Source organism: Caretta caretta, chromosome 2 (genome assembly GCF_965140235.1).
Source record: "Caretta caretta isolate rCarCar2 chromosome 2, rCarCar1.hap1, whole genome shotgun sequence".
In the NCBI taxonomy this organism is placed as follows: Eukaryota; Metazoa; Chordata; order Testudines; family Cheloniidae; genus Caretta; species Caretta caretta.
Window position 1 is genome coordinate 22,019,387 of NC_134207.1, and position 25,724 is coordinate 22,045,110.

Below are 25,724 nucleotides of genomic sequence, written 5' to 3' on the forward strand. Positions count from 1 at the left end.
AAAGATTGCACTTTAGGATCATACTGGATAGTTAGTACTCATTTAAAAAAAATACGAATACATTTTTATTGCAAAACCTAATTAGAAATCTGAAATCTTTGCATTTATAAAAAAGAACTGTCTTTTAATTTAAAAACAATTCCCCTGCAGTGATTGCAATCCAAATGTTGCAGCATTGTCCTGTTGCATGGGGGGAGGGAGGCGGAAGAGAAGAGAAAAGGGATGAAGAAACCGAAGTGAAACACAGTTTGTTTTCCACTGCCTAAATGATAGGGTATTGATTTGCTGATGTTTGTAACGTTTTGATTATGTAAATCGCTATATCAATGTTAAGCTATTACTTATCAAATTTATTAGTAATAACAGGAAATAGTTCCCCCCCCCCAAAAAAAATCTGATTTGAATATGCCAGTTTTAGTTACAACGATGACACACTTCTGAGATGATTCAAGCTTGCCCAGGAGCATGGGTTTTGGAAGATCAGAAACCACGTGCCTAAACCTGGCACACCATCTCTGTGTAATCTACAGAAAACAGAGAGGACAGCTCTCGGAGGTTCACTGCCTGAAACTAGACTCCCTCCCCCGAGGGAGAGAGCGGTACCCCATGAACACGATGTGTAAGTAAACAGCATCTTAACCCAGCCCTCTGAGAGAGCACGCATGCAGCCCTCAGAGCACGTGCCAGGTCACACAGGTCCCGCCCCTCCACTGTGCGACAGCCCCACCCACTAAAAACAGACGCGAGCTCACCCATAATCCCGGGGGAAGGGAGCGGGGCGGCGGGGCTGACTCCCCCGGGACACACTGACACGGGATAACGGCCCCAGGTCGCACGAGGAAGCCCGAGGCGGGTCAGACGCTCGCTGTGTTCTACTTCCCGGACCCCAGCGCGGTATAAACGCCGGCCAAGCTCGCCGCGCCCAAACAAAGCCCCGCTCCCGCTGAGTCCAGCCTCGCTGCTGAGACACGCCCGGGCTGCCCAGCGCTTGAGCGCCGCAGCGGCTCGCTCCCCTGGCACCAGCGGGCCGGGGAAACCCCACGGGCAGCGCCCAGGCCACCGAGTGGCGGAGCCGGGCACGAATCCGCTCCTCGGCCGGGGTTGACCCAAGGGAGCACTGGGACCGGAGGGGAGCCCGCCCAGGCGGAGAGCCCGAGCCCGGGGGCGGGGGTGCTGCTGAGCACGGCGGGAGGAGCCTCCCCGGGCTTCCCCTGGGGCTGAGCGCCCCCACCCACGCGCCTCGGAGCAAGGCGTGGGGGTCGGGCCGGGGCCGGGGCCGGGGCCGGGCGGGGCGCTCGCCACTCGGCTAGGGGCGGGCCCCCGGTCTCTCTCCCGCCGTCGCTCAGGCATCGGCCGGGCGCCTGCGCGGAGCCGCCCCCTCGGCTGTCCGCGGGCGCCGCCGGTGGTTGCCGCGCCTGTGCGGCCGGGGTGTTCCCTTCGCAGCCGGGCCGGGGGAGAGCGCTGCTGCCGGGAGCCTCCATGGGGCGGCGCAGGGAGCTGTGACTGGCTCGCCCTTCCCCAGCCCGGAGCCCAGCCGCAGGAGGCGGCTGCAGAGAGACCGAGCGGAGCCCCCCGGCGCGTCCCCCTCCCTAGTCTCGGCCACCGGCGCACGAAGGAGCCGAGCCCGGCCGCGGCTGCTCGTTTCCCGGCTCCCGGGCTCCGCCCTGGATGGTGCCCGGCCCTGCCGCGCGCGGGGCTCCCGGGCCGGGATCGTAGCTCCCTAGCGCCGCTCCCTGCCTGCTGATGTCGGCGTGGCTGAGCCGGGCGGCGCTGCGGCTGGGGCGGCCGGGGGGCCCCGCCACCGCCGCCCCTTTCTGCCTGGGCTCCTTACGGGCCCCCCGCTGCTGCCGCCGCCGCCTGGCCACCCTGCGCGGCGGGTCCGAGGGGCTGCGCCTTCCCCCGGCCTCGTCCTCCCCGGCCTCGGGGCTGGCGCCCCCCGGCCGCCCGCGGGCGCTGGGCACCCACCCCAAGAAGGAGCCGATCGAGGCGCTGAACACGGCGCAGGGCGCCCGCGACTTCATCTACAGCCTGCACTCCACCGAGCGGAGCTGCCTGCTGCGGGAGCTGCACCGCTTCGAGTCCATCGCCATCGCGCAAGGTGAGCGGCCGGCGGGGGCCAGCGCCGCCCTGCCCTGCCCGCGCCGGGGCCCAGCCTGGCATCGCCGCGCCCTGGCAGCGACCCTTCCTCCAGCTGGGAGCGTGTCCTGTTCCCCCCGGCGCTGGGGGAGACGCCGACGCGCAGCCCTCCGCTAAAGTCCTCCTGTGCACGGCCTGTGCCCCGTCCTGCACCTGGTTCCCCAGCTGCATTAGCTACGGGGGGCCAGGCTGCCACCGCAGCCGCTAACGCTTTGTAACATAACACCTTGCCCCCAAAGTAAGTGACATGGAAAGGGTTCCTCATCGCCTGCTTCCCTAGCCAGGTGTCCTGAGCAGCCGGGCTGCTGTGGCTGTGGCTGTGTCGCGTACTTCAGAGTACCTTTGATGAGCTGAGCTGGGCTGTGCAGTGAAGTGAGATACTGCACGGGGCCCCGGGTTACTCACGGAAAGTTTTCCATTAAAAAAAAAGTAGGAATAACGTGCCTAGTGTAATGGTTCCTCTCTTGCCTATCTCTGTTCATTGAAAAGTAAAACCTATTTTGGTAGAGGAAGGTGTGTTTGAAGGGCTTTAGGACCAGGAAGGAGAGAATCTCCAGAAGGTATTAGGAAGCAGAAGAGTAGAGCAGAGGAGGTAAAACGAGTAGACGATCTGTGAATGACTTGAAAACATCCAGCATCAAACTGGGGAACGGTATAGTGAAATAAAGATGAAAGTGTGCTGTATGCTGACCAATTAAATTAATACTAGCTTCAGGTTGTTGGTAAAGAGGGACAGGGAGAAAAAGCAAACTCTTTACCATATTAGATAAAAACCTTAATGAAAATAGAAGCAGAAAACAAAGTGTTAAAACTAGGGCTTGCTATTTCATTCTAGACTAAATTGTCTATTTTGAGCTTTTTAAATTACTGTGGAATTTAGAGATTTGGCATGTGCGATTTTAGGGAGGCTTCTCAGAACTCCAGGAAAAGAGATGGAAGTAAAATGACAGCGAAATGGAGAAAAGGAATAAAATGATTCCAAGGAACCCTTTTCACACTCTAACTACTCAACTTGTATGAGTTTTCTGGATGTTGGTATGATTTATTGATTCAATGATGTATTCAGGTCCGACTTAATAAGAATTCAGCCTTTTCTCCCTCCTATGCATTAGGGCCAATAGAATCCTTAAAAAGCAATAGAGTAAGTAGGAGACTCATGTAAAATGTGACTTCAAAAAATATACTAATGAGATAGATAGATATATATAAAGGTAAATTTGTCTTTATTGTGCAGTATCAGTGCATAGGGACTGTGTCCTCTGCCTTCAACACCCGTAGCTTGGCAATTCTTGGGCAGCGTAACATTTGTGTATGTCAAAGTGTTAAGCAGCAGTTCATAAGCTTCCAAAGATGCCATGCAGGTGGCCAATTTTTAAAATTTTCACCTAGCTTTGGTCTCAAAACTTGATGTAACACAAACAAACAAAAACAAAAAATCTATTAAGCAGAGTACTGAATTTGAAATTCTGACTCTTATAATTTAATTATTAGGTACCATCATTTTTTATTACAAATATTCAAGATTCTGTAACATATTAAAGAAATCAACTCATATTTGAGGTAGGCCTCTGTGTGTCTTCAGTAGTACTGTCGTATATGTCCTTGGAAAGGGCACTTTTATGGCCTGTAGATGTACAGTGCAAGTCTCGAGGAAACATTGCAGTAAATGGAAAACAGCTACAACATTTCAGCCCTAGAAGCTCTGTTTCACTGAAGAAATAATGTGCCTTTCTTATCTTTGTTGTGTAAATGAATGCTATACTATTCTGTGATAGAAAGCAAGGGACATTTTAAAAAATTACTATGTGAATATCTCTTGAGAAAATTCAAGCTTTTGTGGCGCTTTACTGCTAGCTTTTGGCAAAGCAATACATGAGGTGTGAATAGTTGTATTCTTTAGCATCGTTGCCAAAGCAAGTTATTCAATGATAAAATAGGACAAGAAGAAATGTGATTTTTTTTTTTTATTTCAACATAAGGTTTGAGGATTGATACAGAGATAAACAGATTGCATTAAGTAGTTTGCTAAACTGCTGCTAGTTGCATTATGATAGCCTTCCTCTATAACTACATTTCTATAAAATCCATAGTCTGCATACCTATTAACTGAGTATTTAGAAGACTAAACAGGAAAAAAACAGGCCATATTAATCTTTATTGTATTTGAATGATGACTTCTGTCATCATCTGTAAAGTTACCAGGGGCACCTCTCTCATACTCTTGGCACTCATGAAAATTAGTTAATAGCATAATTAACATGAACAGAAGACTCAGCAGGAACCTCACATACTTAAATAAATGAATGGACCACATAATATAGATAAAATAGCCATTCCATCCTCGGTAAACATTACTCCTCAAATAACATTTGTCTCCAAAAATCCCTCTAAAAATTTTTGGAGACCCCCGTGCAGGTCAGCATATCCAGGCTATTTCTAGTTGGGTGTGTGTTTGTTTGTGTATTCCAGAGGAAAGGGTCCCTCATCTAGAATGCCCTGCCAATTTAGTCAGAGGGATCTCTGGCTGGAGTGTCTCCACAGGTCTCGACTTCAACAGTGTGTCATGTAGAGAGAGGCAGTCTAAGTCCTTGAGTCATTTAGGGATTTGTATATCTACAAATTGTACCTTCAACTCCACCTGGAAATCTGCAGGCAGCCAGGACAGATCTGGGAGCACTGAAACAATAATCTTATAATAGGATGCTCTACTTGCTGAGTGGGTTGCCACATTAATGTTAGCTTCCCAGTGGATTTAAAATGGAGCTCCAAGTAGAATGTAGTCCAGTCTTGATGTGACAGAAGTAAGAATTATTGTTACAAGGTCAGCATTTGAAAGAGAATGATGTAATGTGTGAGAAAGGGTTCAAGTGATCTTAGCTACTTGTTGAAAGGTTACTGGGGATAATTGAGAATCCAACCTGATTCCACATCGAGAAGAAATCCTCAAAGGGTATGTCTGCACAGCAAAGAAAATCCAATGGCTGGTTCGTGTCAGCTGAATCCGGCTCAGGCTGTGGGGCTGTTTCATTGCTGTGTAGAATTGTGAGCTCGGGCTGAAACCCAGGCTGTAGGACCCTGTGGGGTGGGAGGCTCACAGAGTTTGGGTTCCAGACAGAGCCCAGAAGTCTGCACAGTAATGAAGCAGCCTGATAGCCTGAGCCCCACAACCCCGAGATGGCTGGCATGGGCCAGCCTTGGGTTTTCCTTTGCTGTGTAGACATACCCTTAGAGGATATCTTCTCCATGTGGGAGACAATATATACCCTTTGAGGAACATATATTGTCACCACATCTTCCAATTACTTTCCCTGATCTATTAACCTCACCTTTATTTTTTTTTTTCTGGGTTGTGCCTAGTATTTGTCAACGTGAATTTGGTAATATAGTGCATTCGTTCTGGCTTCTCATTGTACAGCAAGACATTAAGGAATTGACTGCCTGGAATCATGTTTGAATTGGTTTGTTTGGTATCGCTTCAGGTTCACTTTTGGTTAACAGGCTACTAGAAATTCAGCCTTTAAAATTTTCATTTAACTTGCCATGCCTGCTGCAACTAACAAACTTTCTCCTTGATGAGAAAATAATAAAAAGTGTGCACAGTTCTGTCACCATATACACTTAAGCTTGGTTCATGTGTGTGGTCTTCTGATGTGTCCTGAAGCTTCAGCTCTTGACACAATACACCTTTATGGAAGAAGAGCCTTTAGTATGTGCCCCTTGTGACCAAGAATTCCTAGTTAGGGTAGGTTTTTTTTACATTCCTCCCCCGCCCCTCCCCCTTCACTACTGCTTCTGTGCCGTCGCGGAGACTCTCATTAGTTAGGGGAGACTGTAAGCAGATAGGAGACATGTTCACATCAAGAACCAAAGGGGGCCTGTTTCCCAACTAATTATCCAAGCCCATCACCAGAAGAATATAGTCCCATCTACATCTACCAACTGCCTTACAGCTAGATAGGGCAGGACATCTTGCCTGCAGCTTCCACTAACAGCAGAGGCTGAAGAATAACCTACCTTTTGTCACCACTGCTGCACTGAAGAACAGTTGTCAGATAGGTGAGCCAGAGCCATCATCCTTAACATTTAGAAGCCACCAATCCGAACAGGTGGGCCTATGAAAAAAGTTTGTATCATTACTATTTCAAAACGTAACCCATTCCTGTCCACCGTGATCATATAGCTATGCACGGGGATGTGTTGAGTGGATAGGATAATTCCTTGGGATGCATTCCAAGCATAACTGATTTGTTTTATGTTAGGTGTTAGTTGGAGAACTCTAGGTGCCCTCCAGCTCCCTGTTGCCGAAGTGGATCCCAAGTTCTGTTTTCTTTCACCAATCCTACTGATCGGTTTACACTGGTAGACATTATCAGGGCTATCTAGAAAAGAGCTAGAAGTGTACTTTAAAAACAGAAATTCTCCTTTATACTTTTAGTCCTCAATCAGAAGGCCTGTCTCTGTGTGCTTGGCAGTGCCCTGCAGGGAGCCACACGGAGCTGTGCTTCTCAACCTTTCCAGATTACTGTACCCCTTTCCAGGAGTCTGATTTGTCTTGTGTACCGCAAGTTTCACCTCACTTAAAAACTACTTGCTTACAAAATCAGACACAAGTGTCACATCACACTATTATTGAAAAATTGCTGACTTTCTCATTTTTCTCATATAATTATAAAATAAATCAATTGGAATATAAATATTTTACTTGCATTTCATTGTGATATTAGAGCCTGTTTTTCACTTGGAAGCCTTGTCAGAAGCTTGAGCCCCAGGCAGCAGGGCTGAAGCATGCTACTTAGCTTTGCAGCAATCCCTGTGGTGTAGGGCCCTGGGCAGTTGCCCTGCTTGCCACCCCTTTATGCCAGCCCTGCACTTGCAATCCCCCTAAACACGTCCTGTGGACCCCCCCATCCCCCAAGGTTGAAAAACACTGATCTAGATGAGTTGAGTACCCCCTGGAAAACTTGTGTGTATCCCCAGGAGTACATATACTCCTGGTTGAGAATCACTGACACAGAGGAACCTCTCACAGGAGCAGTGGAGCAAGAGCATGTAGCTCTGGGTAGGAAGAATGGGAGGAGGAAAAAGTATAGAATTGGATTTTTAGGTTGTGTTGTCAGGATAATATTTTTACCTTACTATGACCTGACAGTTGAGGTGGAATACATTTTTTTTTTTAAAGCGTTCCATGTTAAAATTTTGACAGTACATCACTAGATAGTGTGCTGTATCTACAACATTAATTTTTTTTTCCCTTGTAACATGGAAATCCTTTGCAAGTTGTTCTCAGACAGAGAAGCTTGAGGATTATGTCTCAGAGTTTCTATTCTTCCTGGAAAATACAGTTTGTAAATGTAATACCTGTCCCTTACAGACATTATCTTAAAGTCACACAGATGGACCGGACTCGCATCATATTTTACTTCCTCCCTCTTTACACTTATAAAATCACCAAGTGGTGGGCTGACAAATTCCTCCCTTTTCTGTTTTGAATATACCTGGAATGCTTCCAATTTTGCTTTATTTTCTGAGTAAAAGTGGTACCCCGATAAGCTTGCTTAGCAGTGAGACAAAGTTAATTCCTTCTCTCTGCCCCAACATGGTCAGAGGAAGGAGGTGTCCCTGATTCCAGAGTAGTGGGGAAGACTTACAGCTGGTGTCAAAAATGACTTTACACAGAGACTCATTTACGCTTCTAAATTTCCTTTTATGTAACAAAACTATCTTTTGATGAAAATTAAGAAATGTCTGTAGAAAAAAATTTTCAGTGAAAAGATGGTTACATTCAAGTTTTCTACTTTCAGTTTGATCAAACTTACATTTCTTAAGTGACTTTCATGAAAACACTCCTGCACAGTGTACTAAAGCGTACCAAGACCAGTGGGTTGAGTGCCACTCTTTGACCCAGTGACCACTTACTTGATTCTGCTGGGATCATTTCCTCTGCAAAATAAGCTTCCTTACACTGGGTAGGGTGTGGGACTATGTGTGTGCATATTTTGGATAGACTAGTTGGTTTACTGTGGGGAATGTTTCTGCCAGTGTGATATGGCAGATATGGTTGAAGCTGAAGGGAAGATTCTTCTGGCATCCCTTTATGGCTATTGTGTATATATGTGCAGGTGGATTTGGAGCTATGCATAGATGGAACCATCTGCCTTCTGGCTAACTCTTACATGGTTTGTGCTTTCCCAAGGCAAGCAATTTTTTTTTTCAGTGGGAGAATAAAATGATTAATTTCATTGTTGTTTTGATAATCGGTGGTTGGGCAGATTTTGTGCCTGTGTTGCTAAACATTCATAACAGTTTTTCAAGAATAAGCTGCTTTGACAGGTGCAAACGGTTCTACTCCAATATGACAGCTCTTTCAGCTGTATGTTTGCAAAACCCACTAGTGAGTGCAAAAGGTTAATTCATAGAATCAATGAGGCTAAGATATTTCAGATGGAAATATACATTTCCTCCACCATCTCACCGTGCTTTTTCTTTTCTGAGCCTCTAAGACTAGCGTCAAGTCTCTGTATAAAGGAGGCATGTATAGCAACTGCCATGTAGCTTGTCTAGAATGTTAAAAGAAAATGCAAACAATATTGAGTTTGAACTTTGGTCAATCTTACTGTACTTTGAATATATTTTACACAAAGCATCAATTTATGGGAATCCAAGAATTACTATTTTTTAATGCTTTATGTTAATATTTCTGTGTAGAGAAGCCGAGCAACATACATTAATGCTAATGGTCTTCTGTGGTAGAGAATATAATTGGTAAGCATTTACACCACAGTAGAAAGTCAGAAGCCTTTCATTGCTACTTTCTGTTGACATGTACAGCAATTAGCTCAATTATCAGCAATAAACCATATTTAACTTTAAGAATTTATTTCAGTTTTATGTTAAATACATTCTTTGATGATTTGTTCAAATAGCAGAAGTTGTAGGTGATAAGGTGTGAATAATATACAATGCTTTCTTGGTAAAAGAGAATGTGTGTATATAATACATGCAAACCAGCCCAACCAGGGGACATTCAGAGTTAAGTCTTGCTTTATTTGCTTTGGTACAATACTTGGCCTGAGGAAAAAATGTATTTTCTTGTCAGAATCACGACCCCTCTGTTCATCCACAAAATTGTCACAGCAGCTTTTGAGTCAGAGTATTCAATGAAGCAAGTTGCTGTGCAAAGCAGATTTGGCTTTGTTGATCTGCCCCAGCCACGCCCCTTTCTGATGGCTGGAACTGTGGATTCTGCCTTGTTCAGATAGGCACTCTATTATGGTGTTTAGCCAGGGAGAACTGAATGCCCAATTGGGCTTAAAAACTCCACAGGTAACTGTATTACTATATATAGGCCAGGGTCAGACCTCCCTCATCAGTGAACACCACAACTACCCCACCAAGTAAATAGGGTCAAAAGTTGGATTTCTTCACTCTCCTCATCCCTAGATGAAATTATTTTGCCTTGTAAAAAATAGTCTGGATGAAGTTTCATGCTAATCTTTCCCTCCACAAATGTGGGTGGCACTAAGGTTATAGCACTCTTGTAGCCTGCAAAACAATCAGCACCAGATGCAGGTGGAGAAGAGAGAAAAGATTGAAGACTAGGAATTTCTTTGGATACCTCAGTTATGAGCCTTCTGAGCTGAGAACTTAAAAAATATTAATCTACAAAGTTAAAAAAGCTTTAACATGTACTGCTCTTGAGGAGCTGAAAATCTTTGTTTTTAGTGGCATAAGTACCTTTGGTTGCACTACAGAGCTGCGCAACTCAGCAGTTCTTCACCTGGTTTTCTTTATTCCTTTATTCCTCTACATATTTAAGCTTTATTTAAAAAAATACACAACGCTATGTCAATCCAAGAATAAAATTGCAAATTTAAATAGTTGGGAAACTCAATTTTAAATTTCTCATGGGGGTAAGATAACATTCCTATTACACATGTAGTATTTTTGCTAGATTAAATGTTTACCTTAATATGCCATATGGTCAAGTTAAAATTGCTTTGAGAAATTTAACTTTAATTTCCTGACTTGTTTTGTGTTTAAACTTGCAAACCTAACATTGTGTTGGTTTTGTTTAGGACTTGATCCTGGTTCCGTGTGTATAACCTGTGAAAACAGGAGCTTCTTATAGAAAGCACTCCAGGGTGAGGCTGTTGATATATTATTAGGGTACCAAAAGTGGGGTAGGGTTTAATAGCCTAAATTACAAAGGAAGCATTTAATCATTTAAAACAGAATTAGCCTGAAATTTATTTCAGAAAATGTCTAAACATAATAGCTGTCCATTTTTACACTAGATTCAGCAACAAACTGTTCAGTGCAATTTAACTCGTTTTATTTGAGCATGAGCTTTCGTGAGCTACAGCTCACTTCATCAGATGTTTACCGTGGAAACTGCAGCAGACTTTATATACACACAGAGAATATGAAACAATACCTCCTCCCACCCCACTGTCCTGCTGGTAATAGCTTATCTAAACTGATCAACAGGTGGGCCATTTCCAGCACAAATCCAGGTTTTCTCACCCTCCACCCCCCACACAAATTCACTCTCCTGCATAGTTTAAATCCCGATGTTCTGGTTTAACTTGGATTTAAACTTGGAGAGTGGTCAGTTTAGATGAGCTATTACCAGCAGGAGAGTGAGTTTGTGTGTGTATGGGGGTGGGGGGGATGTGAGAAAACCTTGATCTATGCAGGAAATAGCCCTACTTGATTATGTAAAGAGTTGTCACTTTGGATGGGCTAGCACCAGCAGGAGAGTGAATTTGTGTGGGGGGTGGAGGGTGAGAAAACCTGGATTTGTGCTGGATTTGTGCTGGAAATGGCCCACCTGTTGATCAGTTTAGATAAGCTATTACCAGCAGGACAGTGGGGTGGGAGGAGGTATTGTTTCATATTCTCTGTGTGTATATAAAGTCTGCTGCAGTTTCCACGGTAAACATCTGATGAAGTGAGCTGTAGCTCACGAAAGCTCATGCTCAAATAAATTGGTTAGTCTCTAAGGTGCCACAAGTACTCCTTTTCTTTTTGCGAATACAGACTAACACGGCTGTTCCTCTGAAACCTGTCATTAACTCGTTTTATGACTCATTCACCAGATTTCACTTTCTGCTCCATCCTGCAGTGTTCTGTCTGTATATTTTTATGAAGACCACTTCTTTAATTTGATATGGCATCTATTTCTCTATTCTCAATAGTTCTCTAGAAATTCTCAGAGCCTGATGCTACAGACTTTACTGTCATGAAAACATCTTATTAAAGACCAATGGTGCTGCGATCAGTGGGAGTTCTGTTTACAGGATTAGGCCTCTCTATCAGTTATAAAGGCCGTATCCTTTCTGGCAGGTAAATTATGGTAGCTGGAATGGTTTTAAATAATATAAGCTACTAGAGAATGACTTGTTCCTGTTTTTGCTTTTTAAAACGTTTAGCATCCAGATACCCAAAACCACTGGTACCCTTTGAGAAGGCAACGAAGCGGGTAACATCACCAGAGTCAACTAGTACTTTTGGTATGGTAAAATCTCTTTTATGTTTGCTGGCTTTATGCAGCACAAAAAATGTAGGAAATTATCAGTTTGACATACTTCTGCTTGCTTGTTTTGAAGCAGTTGGCATGTTTTGTTAGTAGAAATAAAGTTTGCAGTTCTGTTTATAATTCAAGAATGTCAGCTAAGTCCAAAAATTATTATGGGAATGTTTTTAGCTCAATTGTAGAAAGTTGTTCTTTTCCTTCTTCTTGTGGAGAGGCTTATGAACTATATCATAACTTTTAGTTAATGCTGAAACAGGCATGCATCTTTGAAATAGCTTTGTTCGCTCTGTAAACATTGGCAACATGTACCTTATACCATCAGCATCTCTTTGCTAGGAAGGAGCTACATCTGGTACACTAAATGTTCAGTACCATAGTACTGAAATACTTTCACCACTAAAAATATTATTACTTTTTTTACAAAAACCAAAGCAATAATTACTGTTCATAGGTGAAATGAAATGGAATATTCTAATTTAGATTTAGGGCAAAATTTTCAAAATTGTGCATGTGCAATTTTGCATATATATTTTGTGCCAAGTTACTTCATAAATTATGCTCGCACACTTTTACATGCATGTCTTTACAAATTTGAGCCTTAAGGCCTGGTCCTGCAGATGCTTACTCGTGTTTTAACTTCAAGTGCATGAGTAGTCATGTTGAAGTTAATGGGATTACTTACATACATAAAGTTCAGTATATACATAAGTGTTTTCAGGAGCAGGGTCTAAGTTTGACAATATATGTAAAAGTAGTAATCTTATATCTGTAAAAGGAAGACATTTATACCTGTAAGAAGTTAGATTTTTAACTAACTTTTCTACAGGAAAATATGCTACTTTTTGATATAGTAGGACTTTTAGAGGAGATCAACATTCTGCTAACACTAAATGTGTAGTTTGATTTTTACAGTTCACATAACTATCCTAGTTAAAAACACTTTAGCAGCCATAAGCGGTATTCAGAGTGTGCATATGCTTAGTTCCATTATTTTCTCCATCAGGAGCTTAGTTCTGGTGTGTCTTCTAAATTAAAAAAATAAAATATGGCGTTTTACTTAAGCAACGAGAAAAGTTTACCCTGAATTGCCAGCTCTTAGCCACTGCCAATCTTATTTAGCCAGAGTGAACTAGGTGCTGTTCAGAATTATGAAGACATAGTCTGTTTCCTCTCGAATTTACATTATAAAAAGACAAAGATCACGGAATACAGGTAGATACAGTATAGAAGCAGAGAAGTCAGGGCAACTGTCACAAATCTTGTTAAGTTAGTTCCATTTTAAAAAAAAATATAGAAATGGCTAGATGAAGAGACAGTTGGAGATAGCTTGTTTTTAAAAATATCATGGAACCGTTTCAAAAACAAAAAGTATCTTCTTTTAGTTTACTCTTATTCTGTGTGAAACTTTCCTTCATAACAAATAGCATGCTTGCTTGAGTCTTGGGACATGTACTAACAATGCTTGCAATTAAATTCGTCTTTCATTTCTGACAGCTTTTTGAATTTTCAGTGTCCTATACGAACCATATTTACTTGGTTTTAAAGGCAGAAGTTCAGGAAAATGTTTTATCCAATGGATGTGATTTTTTTCATCCAAAAACTCTCAATGCTATATGCAAGAAGTTGAAAGTACTTCTGCAGTGTTCATTGCACTATGTCCATCTAAAGAATAAAGTATGTCAGTTTCTTAATATATAGCCCAGGTTTTGCTAAACTTTAGCAGAGTTATGGCATGTCAGCATTTGCTGTTTCTCTTCTTTCTAGTTTATTAAATGGTGTTTCCTCAGCATGTCTGCCATTTTCCATTCATCTCTGATAGTTTGTTTACATTTTGTTCTTTGGATTCCTTTGGAAGACTTGTTTGAATTATTCATTTTGTACTACTTGTTTTTAAATTGGTGAGGATAGATGTTGATTGTGATTTGGGGAAGGACGCACTAAGGAAAGGCACTCTATTTGTAAGTTCTTTAAAAAGAGGAACCAGATGGCTAGAGATTTAAGACTGAAGCAGCACCTTCTGGAGCAGACTTTGAAGCCTGCCTGGATGCTGTGGACCACTTTGGAAAGTCACTTTGGAAAGTCAAAGAGCACCAGAGCTGGGACTTCTCAGCCAAGCTCAAATTACTCATGTGGAAGGAAGAGGAACCATTGGGCTATCTGAGAAGAAATCTCATAAGACAGCCCAGGGCCATTCCAGAGGTCGGACTTGACTTCTGTGCCTAAGAATAGTACTGAGCAGCACTGAGAGTCTCCGGTATACTGGTTAGAGTGGGACTATCAACACACTCTCCAGTACTGAGGTGGGAGCAGAGAGGGCCTGTACTGTTGACTCAGTACTGCCTTAGGTGCCTGTTGAGACTGTCGGTCTCCTCCCTGTCTTGTACCAATAAAATAAAAACCAGCAGGATCTTATTAAAAGGGAAAAAGGCAAAATACCACATTTATTGTGAATACAGAAAGAATCATAGTAAGCAGTTAGTTATAGCTATAACATTCCATTCAGTCTCATATTTATTCACACATTCATTCATACAAACACACACACAGGTTCTGCAAGGTTATCATCATAGTTACCAGCCTTAGAGTTGCTCATGCCAAGCCACTGGCCGGGTGGCCTGGACATGAGGGGGGAGCAGGGCCTTGTCAGATACTCATCTGATGTTCCTGGAAGTTGGTTTGCAGAATCAGACTCCCCCCTTCCCCGCCCCCCCAAAGTTCTCACTTTCTAGAGTCTATTTTTATAGGAATTTATTCCTAGGCCACTCTGTGGGAATTGCTTCATCATGCTGTTGCTGAGTCAATCAGCAGATAGCACATTCCTGACGGCTCCGTGCTGCTAGATGTTATCTTGTTCTTTGGTTCTCCCATTCTTGACACTGTTGGGTGGATTCCAGTCTGCCCTCCGGGGGTCCTCTGGTTATTTCCACTTGACGCCTTCTTCAGCTGATGGACACTGGATTCTTAGGCTGGCACCTCGCTGATCATTCAGTTATTATCCACACCAAGCATCCATCCACATACATCTTCTATCTCTATTTTAATCACAATTGTTAATACAACAAAAGGGTGGGGAGTCTCTGGGTGCTGTTTCTGTTGTTACAGAGTATTGCTTTGAGTCTCTGTGTGAATTGCTTTGAGAACAGACTCGGTCTTAGAATGTACTAATGCAATCAGCAGCTTGCAAGTTTCACACATAGAGGGAGAGAAACAGTACCAAAACCAAGAGACCTCTTAATTAGTAATAACCTGGAATTTAAACTATGGGGAATCACACTCATTTGTGATTTTAATACAGAACTTCTTTAATATGATCCAACACCTGACTGTATATCAGGCAGCAGCAGATTTTCTGTTCCTTTCTGCCTGACTCGCCGCTCATTCAGGACCAGTCGACTACAGTGCTGTCATCCTTGGCGTCCTCAGATCCCCTTGGTTTGGTGGCAGACTTACTGTTGTTGCTGATGCCATCCTTCGTACTGCAGTTTACCTTGGTGCAGGGTTGTTGTCGACTTCCTGCTTGGCATGAAGAGCATCGTTGACGTGCATACAATCTTCGGTAGTGGTGCTCTCTACAGTGCAGCCTGCATCTGCTGTCCTTGGACCATCTTCGTTTTTGGTCCTGATGCCTCTTTCGGAACCCAGTGTGAGGTTGAGGCCAGTACCAATATCGAAGGTCCTGTTGACTGTTCCTTTGGTACCAGTGGCATCATGGGGTTGAGCTATGGATGATGCTGAATGTTTAGTGGCCCCATCCAGTGACCCCAACAACACTGTCAAGCTATTTGGAGGGATCCTCACAGTCAAGCTCCCTCCCCTTTCCCATTGCTCTCAATCTCAAAGGTCATCAAGACACAGCAGGAATCACAGTTGGTAATGGGATTGGTACCGTTCCTGCAGTAGAGACATGAGACCTTGGCCTAGTTCTTTCTGGTTGACAAAGCCTCTGTGGAAGTCCTTTGTTTGAAGAAATGCTGGTTGTCTGTACACTGTAGGGTGAGTTCACCTGTACCTACAACGGGCTCCCTGCCAGAACCACCAGGCCTGCAGCCATCAGCTCCTTCTGCCATGGGGTATCCTGAACCATTATGGCAGTCAGATGTCATTCCTCAAGGGATTCCATTGGTCCCAACTATATCTTTCTCCTCATCGCCAAATGACACAGGAGTACTGAGTCTTCAGTGCTGGATGACTTCAGATTTTTTTCACGATCTGCTTAGTTGCCTGGTATCGGCCTTTGGAATTCAGGCTGAGTTTGTACAGGAAAACACCTACACACCCCCTACAGCTGCATTGGTGGCTATTCTCCAGCCATCGGTTCCTTGGATAGTTGCAGCCCTATAAACAAAGCAATACAAGAGCCTGGTAAATCCCTGTGGAATGCCCTTGCTTTGTTAATGCACGCAGCAAAGCTCGCTGTCAGAAGATACTGTGTGCCAGTGTAGGGCTTTGAGTCTATTTTCTCTCATCCAGCTCCGAATTCTCTGACTGATATAGTGGCAAATGAGAAAGTAAGACAGGGAAGATGTAAACTGGTGCCTATGGAAAGAGTCCAAAAGGCTAGATTTGATGGGGAGAAAGATCTGCTTGACTCCCACTTTGCAGATGCACATTACAAACAAGCAAGCTGTGTTATCGAAAAATAATTCTGTGAACTGGGATGCTATGTCCAAATTTGTGGACAAGTTGCCAGAATCTTTCAGGCAGGAGTTCAAGGCCTTTATTACAGAAGGCCATTTAGTGGCCAAGACATTCTTACAGTCAGCCCTGGATGTAGTCGGTGCTTCATCCAGGCTCGGGGCCTTGGCCATAACAATGAGAAGAATCTCATAGTTACAAAACTCAGGCATAGCTCCTAAGATCCAGCAAACCATAGAGTACTTGCCATTTGGTTGCTTCCTATTCTTGAAGAAAACTGAGGAGAGATTTCGTTCTTTTAAGGTCTCCTGGTCACCCTATGCTCATTGGGGACTTACACGCAGGCTGCAAAGAGATGTCATTTTGGGAACCAACAGCAATGTCATCCTCGGTGATATTTCCAGCAGTCCTTCTACCCTGTGAGGCATCAAGATTTCCCCAGAAAGGGGTACAAATCACGGAGAAGGAAACCTTCTGGGTCTGTTTTTTTCTCAGATGGCCCATCCTCTTTCTCTTTTGGTTAGACATGTTGTTTGGGCATTTTGAGAGCGGTGCCTCAGTTGTCAGTGTCGTATCCACGCCCTAGCTATGTGGGGTCAGGCTGTCTCACTTCTGTGGTGTTTGGGGGACAGTAACTATGGAGAGATGGGTCCTGAGCACCATGAGATTGGGTTATATCATTCATTTTCTTTCCATTTTCCCCACTTCCGTCCTACTACCCCATCTGTCTTCAGGGATCCCTCTCAGAACTCACTGCTGTTACAGCAGGTATGAACCCTGTGTACTCTGGGGTCTGTCGAGGAGGTTCCTCATCACCTTCATGGAAAGAGATTTTACCCCTGGTACTTCCTAATCCCCAAAGCCAAAGGGGGGAATGAGACCTATCCTCGATCTCTGTGCTCTCAAGACACATTAAGTACATTAGATTTTTGCCTGGGTACTCCGGTTACCATTCTCTCAGCTTTGAATCACGACTTTGAATCAATCTCCTCATTGGTCATTTTGGTCAGGTGCCAGCGAGGTTGTCTTAGCTTCTTAACCCTTTATAGGTGAAAGGGTTTTTTTTCTCTGGCCAGGAGGGATTTAAAGGTGTTTACCCTTCCCTTTATATTTATGACCTATGTCTTCGGAACTGAAAGGCCATCAGGCCAAACCTGACCTTAAAAAAAACAAACAAACCCCCACCCCCATTAATCTACCTTCCAGCTTTCTCAGCCTACCCTTTAATTGCTTTCTTTTCCAAAATAAATGTAGGGTCTCAAACTCATCAGTGCTGTTTGATTCAGATATCTTTCTTGGTAAGTTTTTCACCATATGATCATCCTCTGTTTGTAGCTATTGTTTGAGTTTCCTCTTCTGTTTCCAGTTTTTTACCTTTTTGACTGTAATTTTATTGATCGTCTTACTGTGATAAAATAACATCTGCTAACCCCTTTCAAAATTTGGGAAACCTTTTAATCACACTGAAGTTCATCATTTCTCCTGGTTGAATTATGACAAATTCCTTTTAGACTACTTAGATTCATTTGCCCTTCTCTGTCTCCTCTCCAAATTTGTATCCTGTCATGTAATATTTATATAATATATATATAAAGGATTCCAGATACATTACTTGTGAGTCGATCAACAGTGTCTTTTCTATCTTTATATTCTGTATTTTGTAAATCTAATAGCCCCCTCTGCCACACCACTCCCCTCCCCCCCCGCTACACACTGGTATATGGTGATTTAATGATTTATTTGCACAGTAACCCCAAATACTTTCTCTGAGCACAGCATTGGATGCCTGTTCCGTTTTGTGCATGTCACCTAAAATGATCCATGCTCTCAGACTAGTATGATAATTTCCCACATTGATCTTTGCAGATTGCTGTAGCCAGGACAGCAGGAATGGCAGGAGAGTCTAGTTGTCCCAAGTACTTGCCTAGCATTTTGGACAGATACATACTTGGTGTGGCTAATTGTTCACATCTTTGATGCTACATTTACTGTGTTTTAGGGTGCTAGTTCAATCAAAACGACCACGGGTATGTCTCTTACACCTCAGCTAGAAGTGTAGACCTACCCTTAATGTTTTGACAAATGATTGGAGTAGAGGACTGGGAATTGAGAATTCTGGTTTCTGTTCCCAGCTTTGTCATCTACTTGGTGCAACCAGAGGCAAGATAATTGTAGTGCCTCAGTTTCTCTCATAATTTGCCTCAAGGGAAAATTGAAAAGCATTTTGAAACCTTCAAATTAAATATATAAAATTCAAAGCATACATAATCAAGTGCAGAAGTCAGGTTTCTGGATACAAGTGGTGGAGTAGTTTATTCTAACTTTGTCTACAATCTGAATAGCTGGCTTTCTGCTAAATGATTAGTAGTTAAATAATTAACATCAATGCTAGACTCATCAGCTTTCAGTATTCCTACTCAGCTGATCTAAATGGGGCAGTTTTCACCTATCTTTCAGCAGTGATGTAGTTTGTCCAGTAGGTTTAACGCTATTTAGTGGCCTGTTGTTTTTGATCTATCTGCAGATTTGGTAACATGCCCTGCATAACTGTGTGGTGGCAGAGCCAGACCTTTAATCTGAGATGGGTATTTGTATTCCAATATGAAGTTTGTTTGTAATGTAAGGGGCTACCACAGCTCTATAACTGAGGCAATCACATTACAGCCTAGGTCATGAAGAATTGTCTTGTCCAAACTACAAACAGAAATTCTTACTTGAACAGTGATGTTTCTAAGCATCTGCTGATATTATTACTGCAGTGTGGATTGGGCCTGAAACAACACTACCTCTTCATAATCGGATGGTCATTTTTGTGGCCAAAGGGACTAAAAGCTTAAAATTAAAAACAAAAGCCTACGTGCTTTTGCTTGTTTTAGATCATCCAGTTCCAGTTTATTTGCATATTTAAAACAACCCTTGTCTCTTGCTGCTTTACTTCCAGTAGGGCTGTCTCTACACTACAGCTTATGTCGGCATAATTTGTCACTCCCGGGTGTGAATGAGTGAACAATGAATGTCTTACGTTATGCTGTCGTAAGTGCCAGTGTGGACAGCGCTATGTTGGTGGCAGGGCTTAGCTAGCTAGCATAGCATAGCTATTGGCTCTCATGAAGAGAGCTGTCCCATCGGCATAGAGCAGTAATTCTCAACCTGTGGCCCACAGGCCACTTGCAGCCCAATCGGCACAGCTGCGGCCCATGTGACATTCTGAGTGCCATACAGGTAGTATATATATTGTGTGGATGTGACCCGCATAACCCACAGAGCTGCATATGTGATCCACCGTGGTAAATAGGCTGAGAATCACTGGCACAGAGTGTCTTCACCAGACGTACTGCAGTGGTCGGTGCAGCTGCAGCGCTGAATGTGTAGACAAGCCCTAGTTTAGGTTCGCTTTTATAGCTTTTTGGCTATATTCCAAAAATATAAATATCCCATCCACTATTGAATGCCAGCCAGCTTTCTTTAATTTGTTTAAAAAAATGTATGCATGTAAATCTTTACAAAAGCTTTATCTGAAATGTGTACATTACATTGATGAAATATGGCTGTCAGAATATGTTTTAATGACTGGACTTGCTGAAGCTGTTCTATTGTGTATAAATAGTCGGTCATTGAAGCAAGGACTACAACATGGGTCTCACACATCCCAGGTGAGTACCCTAACCATCAGGCTGTAGTCATTTTTCATTCTTTCCCTGGCTCAGTGACTATCCCTAGTTAACTATGAATTGCCACCATGATTGACAAGGGCTAGTCATTGGACCAGGGAAAGAGACTGAAAATGACTATAGCCTGGTGCCTTCATTTTGACGTTGCAGTCAAGCTGTTTAGAATAGCTCATGATCATGAGTGCCAGCCTCAGGGCAGACTTCCAAGGAACAGGGCACAAACCACAAACTGGTTATATATTCTATAATTAGATTTCATCAACCAAGTAACAAGTGTGATCTCGTAAAGCAGTGACTCTCAACCTTTCCAGACTACTGTACCTCTTTTGGGAGTCTGATTTGTCTTGCGTACCCGGTTCACCTCACTTAAAAACTACTAGTTTACAAAGTCAGACCTAAAATACAAAAGTGTCATAGCACACTGTTACTCAAAAATTGCTTACTTTCTCATTTTTACTATACAATTATAAAATCAATTGGAATATAAATACTGTACTTACATTTCAGTATATAGTACATAGAGCAGTATAAACAAGTCATTGTCTGTATGAAATTTTAGTTCACTAGTGCTTTTTTTGTAAACTAGGCAACTATCTAGATGAGTTGATATACCCTCTGGAACATCTCTGTGTACCCCCAGGAGTACATGTACCCCTGGTTGAGAACAACTGTCTTAAAGCATTATAACAGCCTTTACATGGGCTCACAGACGAGTCCCTCGGGCACTCTGGTCTATCTTGCCACCCAGGCAAGCCTGCCTTTTGTGATAAATGGTCCCTTACACCAAAAATCACAATATTCAGGTTCTCCCAGTCCCAAAGGATCAGTCACTTATCCCAGGTCAGTTGTATCTCTGATCTCAAACCAAAGGCAATGTTTGTAGCCAATCATATAATACTAACTAAAGATTTATTAACTAAGAAAAAGAAATGAGTTATTTCCAAAGTAAAGCAGGTAACTATACACAAGCAGATGAGGGAGTCTTCAGTTCCAAAAGGTAATAGTAGCTGCTGTAATATGGAAGATCTATATGTCTTGCGGGGCTAAGCCAAGCAGCTTGGGGATCCTTTGCTTGTGCTTTGAAATATTGCTGTTTCTGAATTCCAAGCAGCACAGTGACAACAGTTTTTTTCTTAACAGGGATTTTTATCCGTTTCCCCCAGACCTCAAGCTGATGGGAGGAGAGTTTGTCCATGTCTCTATTTCATGGGTTTGGGGGGAAGCAATCAACAAATTGTCCACTGATCTCCCACAATTACTTGTCTGACATCTATAGGCCTTCTTTCATTGGGGAGAAGATGACACCTCTTGTGGTAAACTAGCATTTCACACTTGGTAATGATTCTCCCCTGATTGTGGGGGTTTATAGTCTTAGCAAACATTTTGATAGATACAGAGCAAACACTTAAATGTTACTGTATAACATGGGATACATATATAAGAAGTAAGATTAATACATGCAGCATCCTACAAGCATTTTATAACGTCTAAACACATTCTTATAATTTTAACATCTGTTTTAACAGTGCTAACACTCAGGTGAGCCAGACTGGAACACAGCCAGCTATGCATTTGTCAGTGTTCAGTGAGGCCCAGGGGCCTTGGCGTGAGCTGGCACCTAGTCTGCCATCCTCACAGTTACCATTTTTATTCTTATTTTTTTGGTTTGGTCAAAACTGTTTGGCAAAGTCAACACAAATTTATGAATATTTTTGTGTTGACTGAAACTGAATTTTAAATTTCATCCAGCCCTAATTGCCATATTCTTTAGCATATTCCATGGAGGAAACTTGGCATCTATCATTAATCTTTCCATATTTTATTTTATTTGTTCAATAGCGGGACTAGAGAAGTAAAATGAAATTATATCAAACTATAAAACTTGCAGTGTGGGGGAAACCAATAAAATGGTTATCTGCAACAGTGTTGGAACTCTAAGTACCAAACCAGACTGTCAGTGACTTCTTAAGGAAGAAGAATAGAAACGTCTTATAACTGTGGTAATATGAGTTATGGGGAATGAGAAGAATGTAATCTGGATGAACTGATGTATGGGGATGGGAACAAAATAACGTAAGAGGTGAATGTATTGCTGATACTGTATTTTAAATGGACGTTGTCAAAGTTTTCAAGTCCACATGTGGAGACTGTTAATTTAAATCATATGTTCTAAATGGATTTTATTTAGACTGGCAAGAGAGCTCTTATGCCTCTTATTGGCAAACAAAGAGTTGGCCACAATGATCTGAGCTTTTGTGATGTCAAAGCTGGGTTATTCTAACTCTTTACATGGGGAATGAGTGCAGTGTTCTCTAACAAGAACAACTAAATACCTAGTCCAAATAGCCACTGAGACCCTATCACCTCAGTGCTCTTGCTTATTATAAAACACTGGGTTAATTTCAAGATGTTCGTCCTTCTCTTTGAGGCCCTCCTTGGCACTACACCAAGACCACTAAAAAGAGCTATAAAGACAGTAGTTTTGAGTATGGAGATATTGTAGTTTGCCTCTTATTTGGATATTTGAGGCATTCTTTCTGCCAAGCATCTTGTTGGAGTTATGTCTTATATCTAATGATGCCATCTTACAAATAGAGATCCTGGTCTGTGGTTTGGTATGCCTTGGATCATGCTATGTGCGAATTCTGTTTGGACTGAAGTGGAAAGATAGATGTATTCAAGTCAGCCCGGCCTGATAAAATTCACTCTAGAGTATTTAAGGAACTAACTGAAGCAATCTTGGAAGCTTTAGCAGTTATCTTTGAGAAATCATGGAGGATGGGTGAAGCTCTAGAGACTGGAGAAGGGCAAACATAGTACATATCTTTAAAAAAAGGAACAAAAAGGACCTGGAGAATTATAGACCAGCCAGTTTAACTGCAGTATCTGGAAAGATACTGGAACAAATAATCAAACAGTTTGTAAGCACCTAAAGTATCATCAGGTTATAAGTAATAGCCAACATGCATTTGTCAAGAACAAATCATGCCAAACAAACCTAATTTCATTCTTTGATAAGGGGTTACTGGCCTAGTGGATATGGATGGATGGATGGGGGAGGGGGGGGGAATGTAGACTTGATATTTAGTAAGGCTTTTGAGACAGACATGACATTCTCGTAAACTAAGGAAATGTGGTTTAGATGAAATTACTTATAAGGTGGGTGCACAACTGATTGAAAGACTATTCAGAGCGCAATTATCAGTGGCTTGCTATCAAACCAGGGCAACATATCTAGTGGTGCCCCACAAGAGTCTGGCACTATTCAGTGCTTCCATTAATGACTTGGATAATGGAGTAGAAAGTACGCTTATAAAATTTGCTGATGACACCAAGCTGGGAGGGCTTGCCAGGGATATGTGCTAGTACTTTGGAGGACAGGATTAGAATTCAAAAGGACCTTTGTTACCTGGGGTTTTGCTGAACCCAAAGCTCTTGGTAACTTTATTCTGTGAGGTGGTGGCAGGAAATAAATCAGTAGGGACACAGCACGTCCGACTGATAGATAGTTGATGCAAGCAGGCAAACAAAAGTGCTTTCACTTAAAGCGTCTACTTTATTTAGTCTCAAGCACTTACACACCTCCACAACAGGTTAGTAGAGTAACCCAAATTAACCCCAGATTCATATTTATCCAACGTCTTGATGAGGTTTTGAGTGGATTTCTATAGACTTCCGGTGGCCAGCTTTCTGTCTGCAAAGGAATTGGAGAGGTGTTCAAGTGTCCAATTTCTTAGTATTACAAAGCTTGTTCATAAAACAACAACAAAAAAATAAAACTGCAGAAGCTAAGTTAAGTCTGGAGTTTTCTAGCCTGTAGTGTGGACTTTTTCATCAGTTAGCCAGCTGTATCTGACACAGCAATTAACTATTGCCAGACTTTCCATCTTGCAAACCGCATGCTTCGGAAAATACTCAAGTCAGGAGGGCACAGGGTCATGTTTACTCCTCGTGGTGGCTCGCTTCTCACTTCCCCTCGTGATCTGCTAATTGTGCTAAGGCTTCAGAAATGGCCTTGCTAGCTGCTTTCAGCAATGAGCATAACAATTGCTATTCTAGCCGGCAGTGGTCTAGGCTTGTTACTGGGCTCTGGGCTATCAAAAATGTCCCCCTCCTACACCTTGACAAATTGGAGAACTGGTTTGAAATCAGCATGATGAAAATCAATAAAGATAAATGTGAAGTACTGTCCTTAAGAAGGAAAATTAAATGCACAGCTACAAAAATGGGAAGTAACTGTCCAGGCAGTAGTACTACTGAAAAGGATTTGGCGGGTACAGTGGACCACTAATTGAATATGAGCCAATAATGTGATGCAGTTGCTAAAAAGGCAATAGTCTGCCGTGTATTAGCAGGAAAGTCAGATGTAGGACAAGGGAGGCAGTTGTCCCACTCTACTAGTCAGTGGTGAGCCTCAGCTGGAGTCCTGTGTCCAGTTCTGGGCACCACACTTTCAGAAAGATGTGGACAAATTGGAGAGACTCCAGAGGAGAATGAAAATTTGAAAACTTTTAGAAAACCTGCCCTGTGAGGAAAGATTGAAAAAAAAAAAAACTTGGCATGTTTAGTCTTCAGAAAAGAGCTGAAGGGGGACCTGATAAGTCTTCAGATATGTTAAGTACTGTAACAAAGAGGTCTGTAATCAGTTCTTATGTCCACTGAATGTAGGTGAAGTAGTGATGGGCTTAATCCGCAGCAAGGGAGATTTAGGTTAGATATTAGGGAAAACTTTTAAACTATGAAAATAGTTAAGCGCGGGATTAGTCTTTCACAGGAGCTTGTGGAATCCCCATCATTGGAGGTTTTTAAGAACAGGTTAGATAAACATCTGCCAGGGTTTACTTGGTCTTGCCTCAGTGCAGGGGGCTGGAGTAGCTGACCTTTCGAGGTCCATTCGAGCCCAACATTTCTATTATTCTGTGATTCTAAAATAAATCTGTAAATTTAAGGTACTGAAGTAGAGTTAGAGAAGAGAGGGGAAAATGTTCCCTTGTTTTAGGTGATAGCCTGGGATTTGGGAGAACTGACTTGGATTCCCTGCTCTGCCTCAGATCTCCTTGGTGATCATGGGCAAATCATTAAATCTCTCTGTGTGTTAGTTCCTCATCTGTAAAATGGGGAATAATAGCACTGACCAACCTCATAGGAAGGTTGTGAGGATATATACATAATTTAAAAAAAAAAAAGTGAGGTGCTAAGTTACTTTAGTAAGGCACATCATATAGGTACCGAAGATAGAAGTCGGTACCCAAAGCTCTGTACATCCTGTAGTAATATACAACATTTGAATTTTGTGTGTGATTTACAGTAATGTGCAGACTAATGAGTTTCTTAATATTGAAGTATGTTTGGGAACATGACTTAATGTAGGTTTCTTCAGGGAAGGAGCCTCATGTTCATACATATGTATGAAGTGCCAAGCACACTTTTGTCACTACCATGCATAAATATAGAAGCTTGTTGCTTTTCCTTGCATAATCACCCTACATGGTGTGACATTGTCTCCTTCTAACATATACAGGTTTGTCTGCTATAGCCTTTCAGTTAAGGAACCTGGTTCTTTATCTTAGCCAGTAGGGGCTCAGGGTTTTAGATCCAGAGGTTCTAGATTCAATCCTCATCACTTGCATACACTTATAGTAAATATGGGGTGTCATGTTATTACCTTAAATGTTTTTGTTCTCGTTGTAGCACCTTCTGTGGAGATTGTGCAAAATGTGGTCCAGTAGCACTGAAGGCAGTTCAGT

The 25,724-nt window shown here is 42.6% G+C and overlaps 1 protein-coding gene across 2 annotated transcripts in view; it reads left to right on the plus strand.

The window, feature by feature from the left end:
- Positions 1-1,347: 1,347 nt before the first annotated feature.
- Positions 1,348-25,724, plus strand: part of TMEM65 (transmembrane protein 65) — a 53,120-nt gene continuing 28,743 nt past the window's right edge. Inside the window, exons 1-2 of one of the 2 annotated variants that reach the window (XM_048841629.2) lie at positions 1,348-2,098; positions 11,568-11,648. In XM_048841629.2, coding sequence (XP_048697586.2) covers positions 1,744-2,098; positions 11,568-11,648 — 436 coding nt within the window. In that variant the 5' untranslated portion in view covers positions 1,348-1,743. The remainder of the gene's footprint in view (positions 2,099-11,567; positions 11,649-25,724) is intronic. The other variant, XM_075124947.1, reaches the window with a different exon arrangement.